The 17,459-nt window shown below is 43.3% G+C and overlaps 1 protein-coding gene across 4 annotated transcripts in view; it reads left to right on the top strand.

The window, feature by feature from the left end:
• C2CD3 (C2 domain containing 3 centriole elongation regulator) overlaps nucleotides 1-17,459 on the top strand; it is a 59,810-nt gene that overhangs the window by 21,880 nt on the left and 20,471 nt on the right. For all 4 annotated transcript variants that reach the window (XR_010070093.1, XM_063327787.1, XM_063327796.1 and 1 more), the window contains exons 19-27: nucleotides 492-664; nucleotides 1,586-1,706; nucleotides 3,161-3,429; nucleotides 4,259-4,348; nucleotides 5,224-5,844; nucleotides 6,692-7,009; nucleotides 12,626-12,764; nucleotides 14,291-14,355; nucleotides 16,067-16,272. Coding sequence is in view for 3 of the 4 variants with exons in the window: in XM_063327787.1 (XP_063183857.1) it covers nucleotides 492-664; nucleotides 1,586-1,706; nucleotides 3,161-3,429; nucleotides 4,259-4,348; nucleotides 5,224-5,844; nucleotides 6,692-7,009; nucleotides 12,626-12,764; nucleotides 14,291-14,355; nucleotides 16,067-16,272 (2,002 nt within the window). In the remaining variant the exon portion in view is untranslated. The remainder of the gene's footprint in view (nucleotides 1-491; nucleotides 665-1,585; nucleotides 1,707-3,160; nucleotides 3,430-4,258; nucleotides 4,349-5,223; nucleotides 5,845-6,691; nucleotides 7,010-12,625; nucleotides 12,765-14,290; nucleotides 14,356-16,066; nucleotides 16,273-17,459) is intronic.

Below are 17,459 nucleotides of genomic sequence, written 5' to 3'. Positions count from 1 at the left end.
GAAAACCCAGTGGATGCCTTTCTCCTGATCTACCTGTTGGTCATTAGATACAGAGCCAAAACTCGCTTTAGGATGAGTCTGAAGCCAAATAATGCAATAAGAAAAGGTCTAGAGTCATTTTTTACACTCGCAAACTGGTACCACAAATCTGTTCTGCAAGTAGCAGTTTTATTTGTTAATAAAAATTGAGAGTGGAGGATGTTTGGTGCCAGATCCTTCTCTTGTTTTTCTTTGGGATGCCAATTTTTCGTAGAGTTTCTGCTGGTTGACTTGCTATATTTGTAGCATTGTCTACTTGAGCACTTACTGTTTTGGGTTTTTTTTCCGTGGAAATTCACTTCCTTGAGTTTATCCCTTAGCTGTCAGGAGACTAACTAGTGTTTGAAGACACACAAATTAAGGTTGGCTTATGTACAGTCTTGAGAGAAATAATGATCTTTTTGTCATCATCAAAACAACATGATTGATGCTGCTTCTTGGTGTCTTACCAGGTATTATTACCCAAATGTCAGAGACCAGATGGTTGCCAAAGGGACCTTGCCTTTGTCACGGCTATGTGCCATGGTGACTATGCAGCATCGTGAAGAAATAGGGATACAGACTTTTAATCTTCCGTTGGTTCCCAGGACTGATTCCTCAGAGGAATTTCATCTGCGGTCTTCAGGTAAGGAAGGCTTGTGGGTTTTATATTTAAAAGTGAAAATCTGTGTGTTTGCTGCCAAGAGAAATAAAAATACGTATTTGTGTTGGCGACTGATACCAGCCATGAGTATTTTTCCTCCCAGCTTTCACTGTCACCATACCTAGTGAAAAATAAATGATTAAACATGAGCTACCCTCAAACTCCTAACGAATTTTAAAAAGCCCTCCCTGTGTATTGAACTGCTTAGTTGCCACATAAGCCACAGTCTGTACTTAGGTTTCCCATGTCAGGTAGGGAATGGGAGATCTGAAGAAGGGCTGTTTATGGTACATGCTGTGGGCAGAAACATCTTTCTGGGCTGCTGTGGTTCTTTCAAATGATACATCAGCTCTGGAAAGGCCACTGAGGAAATCTGAGGCAGCTTCTTGGAAAAATTGGCCATAAAAAAAAGCTGGGTCTGGAGAGGGAGTTCGGTGTGCTTCAATTCTTTTATAATAGGTTAGCCACGTGCAGCAGCAGAAAATCTGTCTCTTTGAAGATTTTCTCACTGCGGTGCTGTAAAAAAAGATGTGTCGAAATGCTGCAGTAGGATGTTTTAAAAGTATTACAATGAACGCACGCATGAGGGCGCGGCTGGGTTAAAGAGCCTCTCCTGGTGTCACTACGCCATAAATTTGCCAGCGAGGAGGAGCCATTAAAAGTAGCTGATGTGACTGCCAGTAGGTCAGGTTGCAGGCCATAGTCCTTAAAATTTCCCCCTGTGCCTCCTGTATCAGGCTGTAATTTCTGGCTGAAGTACAGCATCTTGCACAATCTCAATGGATTTCATATGGAATTAATTTTTTGTATTAAGAGATACAACTAAGTATTGATTATATTGGATGGAACTGTACAAAAAGCTGACCGTTTCTTTCCTTTCTTTCTTTCTTTCATTTAATCCAGGCTTGCTTGATGTGAGCGTGAGATACCAACGATCCGTGAAAACAGCAGCAGGAATAACTGCTCAAGCTGTTTCTCTTTCCGTGCAAATACACAGAGCAGCTGGTTTGCAAGCAGCAGCTAGGTAAAGCCTAATTCAAAAAGGAAGATTTTTCTCTTAAAATAGCTTTATCTGGAGGCAGCAGGCTGAGGCAGTAGATTAGAACAAATTGTAACGGGCCAACTTTCCATCTGCGGAGCCCAAGATTCAAACCGTGTTCTGATCAGAAGTGAAAACAACTTCATAAAGAACATCAGTGGTTATTTTTGTCCTTTAAGCTACAGCACAATGTGGTAGCATTGATTCTGCAGAGGGCTTGAGACTGTAAGGGCACATTTTTCTACACCGAAGGCTGATAGAAAAATTGGCTGATATAAAACGGTACCTATTTGGGCATTGGCTCTTGGAGTGGTGCTATTTAAAAGCTAGCTGAGATTTGTTTTCTTGAATTTCGCTGTGGAAACACCAGTAAACTAACTGGTAAGTGAAACGTGTTCCTTTTCACCAGAAGGCTGCTGCATTAAGTGCATGGTATCACCTGAACTTCATTCCAAAATGTGATTTTCAAGAATTAAGAAAGAAGGGGATGGAAAAGGGGGAGTTAATTCAATAAGAGAAGGATGGCTCCTGTCATTCTAGAGTGGTGCTCACTGACCCTTTCTCAGTTGTTGCTGAGCTCTTGACCCATCTTATATTCAAGTAGACTCTGTAAGGTGAGGGTCACTGCTGTATGGTGCCTGGAGAAGTTGTGAAAGTGGAATGACCTCAGACTCCTTACAGAATCATAGAATAGTCTAGGTTGGAAGGGACCTTTCAGATCATGGAGTCCAACCATCAACCCAACACTGACCAAAACCACCACTAACCCATGTCCCTCAGCACCACGTCTGCCCGGCTTTTAAATCCCTCCAGGGATGGCGACTCCACCACTGCCCTGGGCAGCCTGGTCCAATGCTTGACAACCCTTTTGGTGAAAAAATTTTTCCTAATATCCATCTTAAACCTCCCCTGGCGTACCTTGAGGCCATTTCCTTTTGTCCTATGGCCTGTTCCTTGGGAGAAGAGACCTTCAGGTGTGTGACCTGAGTAATACCTGGGTCTGTTTTACTTGTAAATGATTCCATCTGCTAATTTCACCTCCTTTTGCCTGGCAGTACTAGTCTGTAAACATAATTTGGCTTGGCCATTTGCTTCCTTCTAGAGCAGGTTGTCTGGGAAGTTATCCTACAGCTTTTTTCTACAGCATGGGATGGTTTTAAAAGGTGCTGAATACTTTCTCCACCACTTTGGTCTCAGATCCTGACCATGATAAGAGCACAGTATTCCTAGTATGTTCCTAGTGTGTTCAGATGAAAAAAAATGGTGAAAAATAACACGCAGCCAGAACCCACATCTGTTCTGACTTACAACATTCACTGTTTTGTCCAGTATTTTCACCATGAAGACTTGAAACCTTCGCTTTGATTGCGTTGGTTGCTAGATTCCTTGTACGTTATATTCCTTCTCTTTCTTCTTTTCTTTCTACATGCTGAATGAAGAGTTGTGGCACAAAAGAACCCTTCAGTCCAGTACTATGCAGGTGTGGGGGTTAATGCGTATGTCTCCGTGCACCTCTCCTTCCTACCTGAGGCAGAGAAACACAACACGCGAGCTGTGGCTCGTACTTTCTGCCCCGAGTTCGAGCACCACGTAGAGTTTCCCTGTAACCTCGTCATCCAGAAAAGCAGTGGAGAAGCCTCTTGTCTGGGGGAACTCTTGCAGTCTGCCAATATTGTCTTCTCTATCTACCATCAGAGCACCAAGTCAGGTAAGGGGGACAAGTGACAGTGGCTGAATGCTGTTGCCAAATGATCCAGTCCCCTTAATTTTTAGTTTAGAAGAGAGACTATTCTGTACAGGCGCTAATAGATATAATTACCTAAACTGTTTTCAGAAAAGGCTTTGGGAGATACTGTTCTCCTTGTGCGAAGAGTTAAGGTTTCTAAGACTCCAGGTGATCAAGATCACCTTTTAAATGAAAAACTAATGCAATTAACAGTAACGACGCTTGAGTCTTGGAGCACCCTGCCTTTTCCTTATTGCCTCCACTTCATGAACGAGGCAGTGGAGGTTCAGAGAAACGATAGCTTAAAATCCTCCGATGACCCTGTGGCAGATAGGCAGGATTCTTTTACAGCGTAACAACATGTTGTAGAATTGTTTTATAAATAAAATTTACCTAAAGATGACATTGTTTTTTTACACCTGGGGGAGAAAAGTCCGGAGTGGCACGTTGTTAGGGTAACTGACCACTAGCTCCCCACTGGTTACTCAGTGTTCATCTGTGGAAATATCCCCTCAAAGTTTCTCCAAATCCAGTGTTGGTGGAGCATGTATCCTGTAATGAATGTGCACTGGCAATGCCTGCAGACAGATTTTGTTCACACCCCTGTTTCTCGTGGATTTTGGCCTGATAATGTACTGGGCCGTTTGTTTCGACTTTGTCCTTTTTTTGTGGGTTAAAAGTGTTTTCAGTCTGACAGCTGAGCTATTTGCTGTTGAGGCAATACAGCTTTCGTTCAAAGGAGATAGCGTCTGAATCGCTTTTAAATCTTGCGTTCTAATTCAGTCTATCTGCCAAATGATTGATTTTGCAGCCACTGAGACGTTGGCACCTCGGCCTTCAAGAGATTATCTTCTCGGGACAGTCACAATTCCAACCAGAGACCTGCTGAGAAGAAGATCAGGTAATACAGCAGCGTTAACGCTGCCGATGTTCTGGGTAAATGCTACAGTAATTGTGTAAAACGATTTTCATTCCCATTTTTGCAGGGGGTTGGGTTGGGTTGGTTTGGTTTTTTTAGACCGTAGTTTATCTCAGATATCGCCCAGGCCTTCATTAAAAATCCTGTATTAGAAAAATCATATAAGGGTTGTTGTTTGAAGGTCATTTTTTGGGGTGTAGGATAAATAATAGCTGAATGAATATTAACTTCCTTAGTATTTCATTCATGCCATTTATTCTCTACCTTATGGTGGATAGTCCAAGAGTAGCAGCGTTCAGTGGAGGACTGATGGTTCCTTTTGAGATGTCAGAGCTGGAAACAAAGGCTTAGATAGGTTAGAAAGCAGTAGGATTAACTTTTTCTAAACAAAATGTAAAATATCTCCTCTTATCTAGTGTTAGTTTGTGATGATAGTGTCTTGTAAGAATGTTTTCGTTATCACCTTGGTTATTTCTGCTTTAATCTCAGTATAGTGCTAGTTTTCTCCAACATGAAGTTTCGGGTTTATTTTTAATGGGAAGAGAGGAGGAGGAAAAAAATCAGAATGTCTAATTTTATAATTGGAGATTCATGTGATATGGCTTTATTGTAAAATGAATGTCATTAATGAAATGGAAAGTGAAATGCATTTGGGGTCACATCTACCGGTGAGGTTTTCTGAGGTCTAACGATTTGCTGCTTTTTCAGGTTAGAAATCATTTGACAAATTCCAAACTTTCACAAGAAATAAATACTTCAAGTACTGGTCCTTGACGAATGACCAGAGAGCGGAAAATTCTTTACTGATGTTTTTAAAAGGCAGGATAAGTCTAATTATTAATTTTTTTCTCCTGAAGGTATTACAGGCTGGTACCCGGTTACCCTATCTGAAGATCTAATGCCTTCACACTGCACAAACGTCATGCAGGCCATTGTGGGAGGACTGGAGCTTTCTGTTACCTTTGCTCATCAGGAGGACAGAGCGCGTGTTTTGGAGGCCGCGAAGCTCTTAGGATGGAACGCTGAGGAGAGCCACGAAGACAGCATGGATGATAGCGATGAATGGGAGCAGAGTGCCCATCCAGTGACCGTGACCATCTCAACTCCAAGAGTGTGGCTGCCGGTCCACTGTGTGCTGCTTGCAGGCCAGACGCTCCTTGATAAAAGCACTTATTGCTACCTCAGGTATAAGCTGTATAATCGGGAAGCCACGTGGACTGTGCTTCAGAGGCCCAAATTGAGTGAGGACATCAAGAATGTTACAGTGAACTTTAAGAAACCAAACAAGGTGACTCTCAGAAGGAGCCAAGGACTGCTTTGGTTCTTCAGAGAGGAGAAATTAGAAATCCAGGTGTGGTGGGCATACGGTAAAGAAAATGATGTGGAAAGACCACTTGATACAGATCGTCTTATCGGATCTGCCTATGTCGACCTTGCAGCATTAGCAGAGAGGTCGAGGACAACACTAAGTGTTAGCGGTAAGTTCCTAAAGAACGTTGTCGTGTTTCCTTCCTCTTTATTGATGATTTAGTTTGGTTACTTCTCTAGTCTCTTTAAGCAAAGTATTTACAGCTTTGTCTTGTCCTGCGTGCAACACGCACTCAACTCCTTTCACTGAAGATAAATAAGGTTAAAATGCTTGCTTCTCTGAATTCAAAACTTAGCAAGTTTAAATGGGTGAAAAATTGGCAGTAATGATCAGGGAGAGCAATTAGCCTACGTGGAATGATGAAGAATGTTTCTTCAGAATTACGGATTGGGCGTCATAATAGAGTGAGGAGCAGTAAGGATAACGTCTCTCAAGGAGACTGAGCGCCTGCAGTCAGAGCAAATGACTAAGAACTGAGAAGGTCATGGAAACTTCTGCTTTATTCGGTTACTTCGGCTTCTGTCGTTGACGTGGTATGCATTGGCCACCAGCTTGCAGGTAGATTTGTGGACAGATCATTGGCTCTTCTTTTGAAGAAACAAGAGTTAAAGCAAATTTTTATGCTGTATATGTGCTGTATTCTCCGTATATGTCTATAAAATTATGCGGAGGCATTATTCCCAGGACTCTCAGGGAGTTGATGTGCTTTAAAATAGTGATCCGAGCTGCCACTGAAAGGGTGCCTGATTTGGGGGATTGGTCACCTGTTTTTAACCTTTACAAGCTGCTACTTCTGCCAGCGCGCTGGGTGATACCTTGCGTAGAAATTACAAATTCAAAATTAATTCTGCTGGTCTGAGGTGAGATCGTTACTGTAACAAACTGCACCGGCTGTTTTCCCAGATCCCGGTTTTTCTTCGGCTTGTTTAGCTGATTGGTTGTGAATTCTCTTACAGGGGTTTATCCATTGTTCAGATGCAACGCTGCAAACCTGGCAGGAGCTGCTGTACGTGTTCATATTGTCCTTTCTTCCACTTCTGCTGCTCTGCCCAGCAGACTTCTCTGTGCCGAGGAATCCCGCAATAGTGAAGATGAAGGTACAGAGAAAGCCCCTGATCTGAGCCAACGGGTCTCCGAAAATCAGAGTCAGAAACTGGATATCGTAAGTTCAGAAATCGCCAATGGCAAACCACAGGAAGACGACGCGATATTTCTGGAAAACACGGTTGCTGTCAATATCCTTGTGGAAAGAGCAATGCATCTAAGTTTAAAAGGTAAATTCACCACCACCCCCCTTTTTTCCCTTCTTTTTTCTTTCTTCCCCACCCCCCCCCTCGCCCCAGGATCTGTTCGTATCAGGTACTTCACAGAGCAATTTAAATCCTCAAACTTATTCCAGCGCAGTGAATGGATGTGATGGGTTTTGAACTTGGCTTCATAGTGTTGCAACCCCGAGAGCTTTGCATCGTTGTATAAGCACAGGGGAAGCAGGAGGTTAAACTATTCAGCCTATCTCTATTAAGAAAATCCGAAATATAAATAATACAGTGTTCACTGTTACGGATGACAGCTGAATTCTGAAGTTAAGCATTATCTGAGTAAGTTAACCCCAAGACACTCATATCTCAAAGACTCTTGCAAATTTGCATTTTTCACATATAATTAATTTGTAAAGCTGGCTTATTCGTGCTATCTGGAGACTGCCAGACGCAGCGGTGAGGAAGGGCAATGGAAGGGCAGAGCAGTCCGAGCTCATCCAGGCTTGACGCGCTGCTTCCCGCTCTCTGGAGTGGGAATTACAGTTCGGTGGCCAGTCGCTATGCTGAGGGTCACCAAAGAATTGCTCTTTGCTTTTAAATTTATGCTAAGCATATTAAAATATTCCTTCCTAGCTGGTGACGTTTGGTTCTTGATGTGCAGCAACGTAACGCACTTGGTGAATTTGCAGGTTTTTGGAGCCTTTTGTTTTTTCCCTCAAGTTGCTGTCTGTAAATCAATCTCTTTGTCAAAGATGAGCTAAAGCCTTGAAAACACATCAGGTGCTCTACCCTTCACCTTGGGCACCTCTGCCGCTGCAGGACTCGATCACTCTGTTTGCTCGGCACTTGGAGTGATGTGATCTTGTTTGGGCCATCGCACGCTACCAAAATACAAATAGGAATAAGGAACTGACCCGAGGTGAGTTCACTGGAAACGTCTCTGTGAAGATCAGCTGTTTCACACTCCAGGTGATATGCCGGAAAGCAACACTCGGGGTTTTATGGCATGATAACTCAACTAAAAGAGGCAAATATAAGCCATGATTTAAGTGTAAGTAATTCTGATACATACTGAGCCCCACAGATGGCTCTTTTATAATGATTCTGTGATCTTCTGGAATTCATAAGATCACGGAATTGTCTGGGTTGGAAGGAACCTTTCAGATCATCGAGTCCAACCATCAACCCAACACTGACAAACCCACTACTACCCCATGTCCCTCAGCACCACGTCTGCCCGGCTTCTAGATACCTCCAGGGATGGCGACTCCACCACTGCCCTGGGCAGCCTCTTCCAATGCTTGACAACCCTTTTGGTGAAGACATTTCTCCTAATATCCATCCTAAACCTCCCCTGGAGCAACTTGAGGCCATTCATTGCCTTTGGAAACCTGATGGAACATTGTTTGCTACTGCAAAGATTCTGATGGGATAAAGGATGTTTCTGTTGATGGCGTACACTGTCGCAGTATTTCCATCTATAAACAACGTATCATTTTAGGGGATTTCTAGAAGTAACTAATTGAGAGGCAAGTAATACACTGAAACAAATGCTATATAAGCTGGTTTCAAGAATAATTTGCATTCTGGAATACATTTGCGGTCCAGTATGTTATGGATGATAAAATTCCTGCAATTTTGGAAGAATTCCTTCAGATACACAATTTTCAGAAACTGAGTGAAGATACAAAATGTTTGCCCAAGCCTCTTCCTATTTATAGAATCACAGAATCACAGAATGGTTTGGGTTGGAAGGGACCTTAAAGATCACCCACTGCCACCCCCCTGCCCTGGGCAGGGACACCTCCCACTAGAGCAGGTTGCTCCAAGCCCCGGCCAACCTGGCCTTGAACCCCTCCAGGGATGGGGCAGCCACAGCCTCTCTGGGCAACCTGTTCCAGTGCCTCACCACTCTTACAGTAAAGAATTTCTTCCCGATATCCCATCTAAATCTCCCCTCTTTCAGTTTGAGGCCGTTACCCCATGTCCTATCATTACACTCACTGATAAAGAGTCCCTCCCCATCCTTCCTGTAGGCCCCTTTAGGGACTGGAAGGCTGCTATAAGGTCTCCTCGGAGCCTTCTCTTCTCCAGGCTGAACAACCCCAACTCTCTCAGTCTGTCCTCACAACAGAGGGGCTCCAGCCCTCTGATCATCTTCGTGGCCCTCCGCTGGACCCCTTCCAACATGTCCATGTCCTTCTTGTGGTGAGGACTCCGGACCTGGATGCAGTGCTCCTGGTGGGGTCTCACCAGAACAGAGTAGAGGGGGAGAATCCCCTCCCTCGCCCTGCTGCCCACGCTTCTTTTGATGCAGCCCAGGATGCAGTTGGCTTTCTGGGCTGCAAGTGCACATTGCCTGCTCGTGTTGAGCTTCTCGTCCACCAACACCCCCAAGTCCTTCTCCTCAGGGCTGCTCTCAAGCCATTCTCCACCCAGCCTGGATTTGTGCCTGGGGTTGCCATGACCCAGGTGCAGGCCCTTGCACTTGGCCTGGTTGAACTCCATGAGGTTTGCACAGGCCCACCTCTCAATTTCTCGTGGTCTGAAGTCAATTTTCCTGTTTTCTTTTTCATCATCTTCCAAATAATAGAAAGAAGAGAAACAACCTAAATTTCATAATGTTGGAAAAGAATGAGATTAATTCTATAAAAATGCAGAAGCTCTACAAAATGCAGAAGTTCAAACCAACAAGTCCTTTCTCTAACTTGGTTCTGTTTTGAGCACTGTGTTGAAGAATATTAGAATTTTCCATGCAACTTTTAAGGACTGAAGTCACTTTAATCTGCAGTTGCTAACCTCTTCCTGCCGTGTCTTTCATCTTTTTCTGTACAGTTCTCGCATCCCCAGGGAATAGATTTTTCTCTTTTTTTCATTTTCTTCTATCTGTGGGGGCCTTTCTTTAAAGTTAAGCTTCACCACTAGGGAATGGTGGCTGGATTGGCAGAGCCTGGGATTCTCTCCCCCCAGAACACCTACAAAACAGAAGCGTAAGGGTGAAGCTTCTCCGTGGACCTCACTGGGATGTAGGGCCATGTATTTATCACTGGAAAATCATCCCTAGCAAAAGGGAAGGAGTTTCCCTTCCCGCTTCTCTGCCAGGATGCTCCTTACAGAGGCTTTTGTCATATGGACAGTTGTCCTTTCAGAACAATGCGAAGAACGTTTTTCCAGAAATTCTTGAGCCGTGTGGCAGCTATCGGCACGTTATGCTGCCGTCCGGCCCGTGTCGTGCAGGAGGTGACCTAGGCTTAAAGCTCTTGTGTTTTACCACCTGCTTCCTGACCTGTCAGGCCACATACCCCAATTTGTTCTCTCACCTCGTCCTTCATATCCTTTTATAAAGCAGAATAAAACAAATATTTCTAAGTGTAACTTCTTTGCAGAGTTCAGGCATTGGGAATTGCTAGGCTAAATCAGGCTCTGTAAGACTCCTTTGATTGTGGCTGAGCTTTCATTAGAGCCAACATTTCTTTCTATTACAGACTTTTCTTTTCCTGGAAGAAAAGCAAGCCAACACTCAAGAAATGCTGGGTTCGCCTTTGACTACAAATACTGATTTTTAGGTCTGTCTTTACATGCAGGAGGTGGTGAGCTGGTCTGGACAGGTCTTCCTCATTTCTCTGAGCTCACATTGCCCACGTCTGTGTTTCAATTGTCGTATCTACAGTCTGGGCAAACTGCAAAGAGTTTTGTGTGGCGTGTTTCAACTGAAGTCATTGGGGATATTGTAAAAAAAAAAAAAAAAAAAAAAAACACCATCTTTTTCTCAAGCAAATCCTCATGGTCAAGGCACAAATGAGCAGTAACTCAGTAAGCTACTATAAATCAGTCACATTGGATCGTATTTCCACATGGAATCAGACTTCAGGAGAATTATTTTTGGTGAAATCAGATTCAGACTCAGCAATTTTGATCGTTGTGGCCAGCAAGGTTTTGGAGAAGTCCAAAGCCGAGTCCTTGGAAAGCAGAAAGGAGGAGATAATTCGTAATAACCGAGTGATAGTTGGTTGCAAAGTCTGATCTTGTTTCCCCTTGGCTAAGTCCATTTCTCCTCGCAGATTTTCCAGCTACAAATTCACCATCGGAACAGCTCTGTAAGCAGTAAAATGCTACTACAGCTTTACAAGCCGTGGTGCGCTGCAGCAAATTAATCTCACTAATGTGAACAGGACTAAAAGGGTCAAACCCTGGAGGAAAGGTCACACACAGAAGGGAAGAGGCCCTAAGCACCTCTCCTCCTTTCTGGGCTATAATTCAGTGAAAATAATTGTATAATTTCTGCAGTTTTCATTCGACAGTCTCTAGTCCATACTATCCAGCGGCATTTGGGGAACATCTTAGCTCCATCCCCTGACCTTGCATTCCTCTGATGATAAACTCTCTGCCTCTAAGTGCAAACATACTCAATTAACTCAGACTCCTTAATTCGTTATCGGTTTTCTCACAAACCTTTTCCCAAGTTATTTCAGGATGAATGAGGGAGAAAACGCTTATGGTTCCAGCAAGGAGGCTTGTAAAGGTTTCGCTGATGCGTTGCAGGGCGAATGCGATCCTCCTTGCTTAGCTCAGCAATCACAAAGGTCTAGTTTGTGCATAGATTAAAAATGGCATTTCCTGAAGCTACTTAACTCCTGAAGCTACTTAAAAACGATTTCAGCGCAGCCTACTCTGCTGCTCCCTGGACATGAAGGCAGTTGATTTTTCCCTCCTTAATTCTGATATAAACTTTGATATTTTGGCCAAAATGTTAAAGTCTCATCTACGCCAAACTTCCTGCTCTCAAACTCCCGGCTGGTGCAGTAGTGGGGGCTGGTGGGAGCACGTGTGCGCTTAATAGTGACGGGAATTTTACTTTCCACGTGCTCTGTCCCCGTTCAAAGCACGTTTCATGGGAAAATACAGGGAAATGTGACAATTGATCTGTAACGCAAACACCTCTTCTGCAATGGGTACAAAAGGCGGTGCGAAAAGTTAGGAAGGAAGCCAGCAAGAATTTGAAATAAAATTGTATGTACTTCTTTTTCCTCTGTATTTAAATCTCCGTAACAGACGAGAGTGGTACTTGTTTCTGCCTTGCAGGGATGTTAAGTTTCTCTATTTCAGTCTTTCTGAGATGAGCTAATAGAGGCTATAAAAAAGGTTATTAATCCTTGGGTATCGTTAACTTTTTCAGGTGCGTTTTCTTGTTCAGTCAACACAAGTGAGCTTCCCCTCAGCCATCCCGCTGTTTAAGTTCAAACTGCCTTTTGTAACGCCGGGTATTTTCTGTATTTGCAGCTAGGATTTCCAAACTCTCTGGTTCCAGCATGGAGGGTAGAGCAAGCACTGGAGTAAGGTCCTGGGGACCTGGATTTTATTCCTAGCTTTGCTTCCGACTTCTCAGATGATCCTGGGCAAACGTTTTTTTCCGTTTCTCCCTTGAATATTCCAGTTTCCGCTCTGAAAAAGGTTCACGTAATATTTGCTCCCACTCTAAATACAAAGTCTTTTCAGCTCCACCGATGAAAAGGAGCATTTCCGAGATGGTGGATATATTTATCTATTTTTAATTGCTAAACTGCCTTTAGACTTCTTTTTTTTTTTTTAATTACTAATAACAAATCTGTATTTAATTCTGTATAATTTTAGGGAGTCCTTTGACGGAACGTGAAGTGACAGCACCCAGTAGCTGTGTATCATTTGCTGTTGCTGGCGCAGATGCTCCAGTAACCACTTCAGTAATAGAAAACACGGACTCACCCGTCTGGGACTTTCAGCAACAAGCAAGGTAAGCGCCGTGGCCTTGCGCAGACACACTTTGCATCCCACAACCAGGCTAAGTGTGAAAAGGACATATCCCTTTTGGGGGAGCATGTGCTTTTAGAATCATAGAATCATAGATTTTCTACTTACCAGGCCTATAATATCAGCTAAAAATGCTTGTTTCCATGTTTTACGGTCACCACGTGCTCATATTGAAAGTTGCGAAAGTGAAAAGTTGTTTGAGGAGGCTTGGTCTTAAAGCTAACCTGAGGAGGGACAGATTGACCTACGCAGAACCTTGGCTGTGTTGTATTTTGGCTTAAGACCTTGGGTGAGTCAGTCTTTTTCCACTCATCTGTAGTTTCCCCGCCTAGAGGAAGGGGCTGCTAATTGCTAAAGGACTCTTGGCTCAAGGTTAAGTTAGACTTGATCCAATTTATTGGCTTTTTCTGTATGTTTTACTTTGTTTCATGCTAAGTTTGGATTCACCTGGTGAATATGTATCTGGAAGTTAGGTTTTTTGACTCAAAGCCGTTCAGCCTTGGCTTCCTCTGCAGTCTCTGGAGAGATGCAGGCACCTTCAGACGGGGAGTCGCTCGGCCGGTGTGAGAGACCCAACTTAAGACAAAATTCTCTAAGGATGCCTATTTCCCTCCTGTGACTGCCAAAATAGTGTAGGGAACATAGCTGGGACTTAGATATCTGAGCTTAAAATAGAGCAGATGAATTGATCACTCCAAGGAACCTCAGCAGATCAAGTGACGCGTGGTAATATTCGGTAATAAATCTGCCTGTGCAGACTTGGGGTTTCTCCACTGTTTCTGTACCAGATTTTAAATTAATTTCAAAGCAGTAGCCAAAAGCGTTTTCCAAACTAGGTGGAACAAGTCTGTTACAGGCAACAAGAAAGCATACTGAATTTATTGTGTCCATCACAAAACGCATGCAAATATATACCAGGGCCTGCACAGGAGCGGGCTGTTCTGCCGGAGTTGGGTTTTTGGCTTTAGGGAGTTGGTGATATGAAGATGAAACCATTGAAACACCGATAACTGAAGTTGAAAAGTTTTGTTTCAGAGGTTGCTTATGCTCAGAGTCATATCTGAATTGCTTCAAGCAACTTAAAGCTGTTCTACATTTGACACTTCAATTTTCAGGGTGGTTTTTTTTCCGGAAATTAACTTCAAATCTTACAGCTTTCAACCATAACCCCAGTGCTTTGCTGTCGCTGTATTATTGAGTCATGAGATAAACTGTATTTCTGTTTGTTTCTTCGTGGGTTTATTGCGCTATCTTTTGAATTTCCAACAAGAGTGAGGAGAGGGAGATAACTTCTTGAATAAGCAAAAGCTCAAACCGTGTGAAGATAGTTATTGAGGGAGTCATGGTTTGGGCTCAGTGATTTTGGGTTTTGTTGTCCCATCGTTCCAGAAAGAAACTGATTTATTTGCATAGGTACAACGGCATTGAATCTTCAGAGGAGTTTTACTGCACATGCTCTTTTTTCCTACTTTGCATAACGAACTATGATTTATTTTTTTTTCTTAACAGATTATCCAAAGAGCTCCTGCTGGATCCACAGCAAACCTTGGTCTTCAAAGTGTGGCATAAAGCAGGTAAAGTTTGTAGTGCGGTATTGAGAGCAGTGTCGTGTACTTACTACAAGTATTAATTGTATTTAATACAAACATTAATTGCATTTAATACAAGTAAAGTAAATCGGAGAGTGGAATTGTAAAGACATTTTTTTTACCTTGCACTAGAAGAATGCTAGAGAAAAATACCCATCGATTTCCTGCTCCTCATCCTCCTTTTCCCCATTAATCATCTGGCAAGGTTTGAGTCAGTTTTTAACTCGAGAGTATTTTCGGAGTAGGATTTTCCCAGTGAAGGAAATTCTTTCCTCTGTCTTTCCCGTGCTGCTTGTTGTCTCTGCAGTTGGTTGGAGTGTGACCACCCAGTTGTAATCAAATGATTTTATAGGGGCATGGATATATTTTAACAATTGCTCCTGTACCCCGTCTCAGCATTCACTGGGGGAGTTGAAGGCCTTGGGTTTCAAACCTAATATCATAAAAGCTTTTTGTAAGCATTTACTGAACCTGCTCTTTATCGTTAAACGATAAAAGACGCTGCCGAGAGTTCAAACTGGTGTTCGCTTGTTTTGTTGCTAGCTCGGATCCTCCGATATTTAATTGGTCCAAGCAAGGGCAAAAATCTATGTGACAGCTCTGCTTCTTCAATTCAAACTGCTAGAATATGATCTTTAAAACACTGGTTTGTTTTGTTTGTTTTTTTTCTTTCTTTTTACACAATGAAGTTCAGCTGACTGATTTCTTGCTTCAAAAATAAGCACTGTGTACGCAGTCATTCTCCTGCAAACTCTCTCCCTGCCCTGCTCTCCCATTCTCTCCGCAGAGACATCTTTAGCTGGATGTAACTGCTAAGGTAATCCAAATAATACCCTCGTCTTGGATACGATTGTTTCTTCTGTACTTCAGATAAATTTGCAAGGCAGAAAAGACCAAATGTTGCACACAAAATGCAACAGCGTGATGACGAATCAGCATTTTTGAAAGTTTTGGCAAAGCGAAAAGGGAAGAAAACGGGAGTTTCTGAAGTCAGAATGCAATTCTGGAGGCGGAATGCATTTGCTGAGGTCACCGGATTTGCCTCCAGGTTCATTTTTTCAAGTCTCTGATTGTCTCTTATTTCTATCCCATTTTCAAGCTGAATATTTTACTCTTTATTACAACCTTTTTTCCCTTTATTACAACCCTTGCTTAACTAGTTCTTCTGATTAAGTATTCCATACGGTACGTAACTCTCGTGTCCTTTCTTACACCTGCAGCCAGGCCCTCATCCTGCCTGGTATTTCTCTCTAGCATTCTTCTAGTGCAAGGTAAAAATATGAAAAAAACTGTGCGTTATTGCCGTAGGTGCTCAGGTTATCAACAGCTGCAGTAGGGACAGCTATTTTGGCAAATCCGTAGGGAGGAAGCTGGTTTAATTGCTTGAAACCATTTTTCCTGCTTCTCGATCAGGCATCGTAAGTCTCTTAGTTTGAAGCATGTTAGCGACCAAAATCCAAGTCTCGTTTTTGTTGTCTTAAACTCTGTTTTCTATTTCCTTCCCATTTTTTTCCCACTCTTCACTCACTCTTTACCTGAGAGCTGTCAGCTTTTAAACTGTTTTTGTCAGTTTTATGTCTTTCCTTGTAAAGTCTAGACGTATTTCAAGGGCTGTATAACTGGCTTTAGCGTGCTTGAAAATGTTTCGTTTACCTGCAGTTTAAATTAAGACGTGCTTTAAATTCTTCCTCCCCAGAGACTGAGCGAGTGATAGGATTTGCATCCGTGGACCTTTCTCCTCTTCTTTCTGGCTTCCAGCTCGTGTGCGGGTGGTACAATATTACGGACTTCAGTGGACAATGCCGAGGGCAGATCAAAGTAGCAGTTTCTCCTCTTCAAAACATAAATAATCTCAAAGAAGAAAGGCAGGCAAGGATCCGGAGCCAGCCACCACGTTCTTCAGTATGTACTTCGGTTTCCTCCCCTGTGCGTGTCTGATTAGAGTCCTAATAATCAGCACTGACGTTGAGGTTCTGAAGGAATGAGCAAATACAGCAAATTCAGAGTACTGTAGCGGATCAGTCTGTGTAAATATACTAGAAATGCTTAATTCCTCGTTTAAGAATTCTGTGTGTCTCCACGGTAGCTGCAGGCCAACCCTAGTTACAGCGCTCATTCACACCTAGGTCATGATCATCTCCAGTGGCTTCACTCTGTTGTTGCTTTGTGGGTGTTGGGGTTTTTTTATTGTTAGAATCATAGAATGTGTTGGGTTGAAAGGGGCCTTTAAAGGCCATCTAGTCCCACCCCCCTGCAGTGAGCAGGGACATCTTCAACTAGATCAGGTTGCTCAGAACCTCATCAAGCCTGGCCTTGAATGTCTCCAGGGATGGGGCCTCCACCACCTCTCTGGGCAACCTGGGCCAGTGTCTCACCACCCTCAGTGTAAAGAACTTCTTCCCAATGTCTGATCTAAACCTGCCCTGCTCTAGTTTAAAGCCATTGCCCCTCGTCCTGTCGCTCCATGCCCTCGCAAACAGCCCCTCCCCATCCTTCCTGTAGGCCCCCTTCAGGGACTGGAAGGGGCTCTAAGGTCTCCGCGGAGCCTTCTCTTCTCCAGGCTGAACACCCCCAACTCTCTCAGCCTGTCCTCACAGCAGAGGGGCTCCAGCCCTTGGATCATCTTCGTGGCCTCCTCTGGCCCCACTCCAACAGCTCCGTGTCCTTCTTGTGCTGAGGGTTCCCGAGCTGGACACAGTATTAGAATATTCTGTGGTTTTGGACACCTGGGAGCCACGCATTGTTCTGTTTTCTGCTTTGGGGTGGCAGCTGATGCCCAAAAACATGCCGTAAATTCAGCCTTTCATTGGTTAGGAAATTTTTAATTTGGCAGAAATCTGTTTTTCTGGAAGATTTGCCATTTCCTGTGGGTTTTTTTTTATTCTCTAGACTTTCCAGTTACGCCGGGGTGTGATATACATGTGTAACGGAGCCCCTATACCCTACTTTCCATCAGTTTACTCTTTGGTAGTGTGGGGGGAATTAACAAATGTTTCTGAAGTAAGTGTGCTGTGAAATGGTATTTTGCCTCAGTCCTGGAAAATCCTTTGAAAATTTACTTAGAAAACTTAAGTTTTTCTTAGCTTAGG

This window comes from Chroicocephalus ridibundus, chromosome 1, assembly GCF_963924245.1.
Source record: "Chroicocephalus ridibundus chromosome 1, bChrRid1.1, whole genome shotgun sequence".
Taxonomy (NCBI): Eukaryota; Metazoa; Chordata; class Aves; order Charadriiformes; family Laridae; genus Chroicocephalus; species Chroicocephalus ridibundus.
Note: the sequence above shows the minus strand (reverse complement) of the source record. Positions and strands in the feature narration are given on the sequence as shown.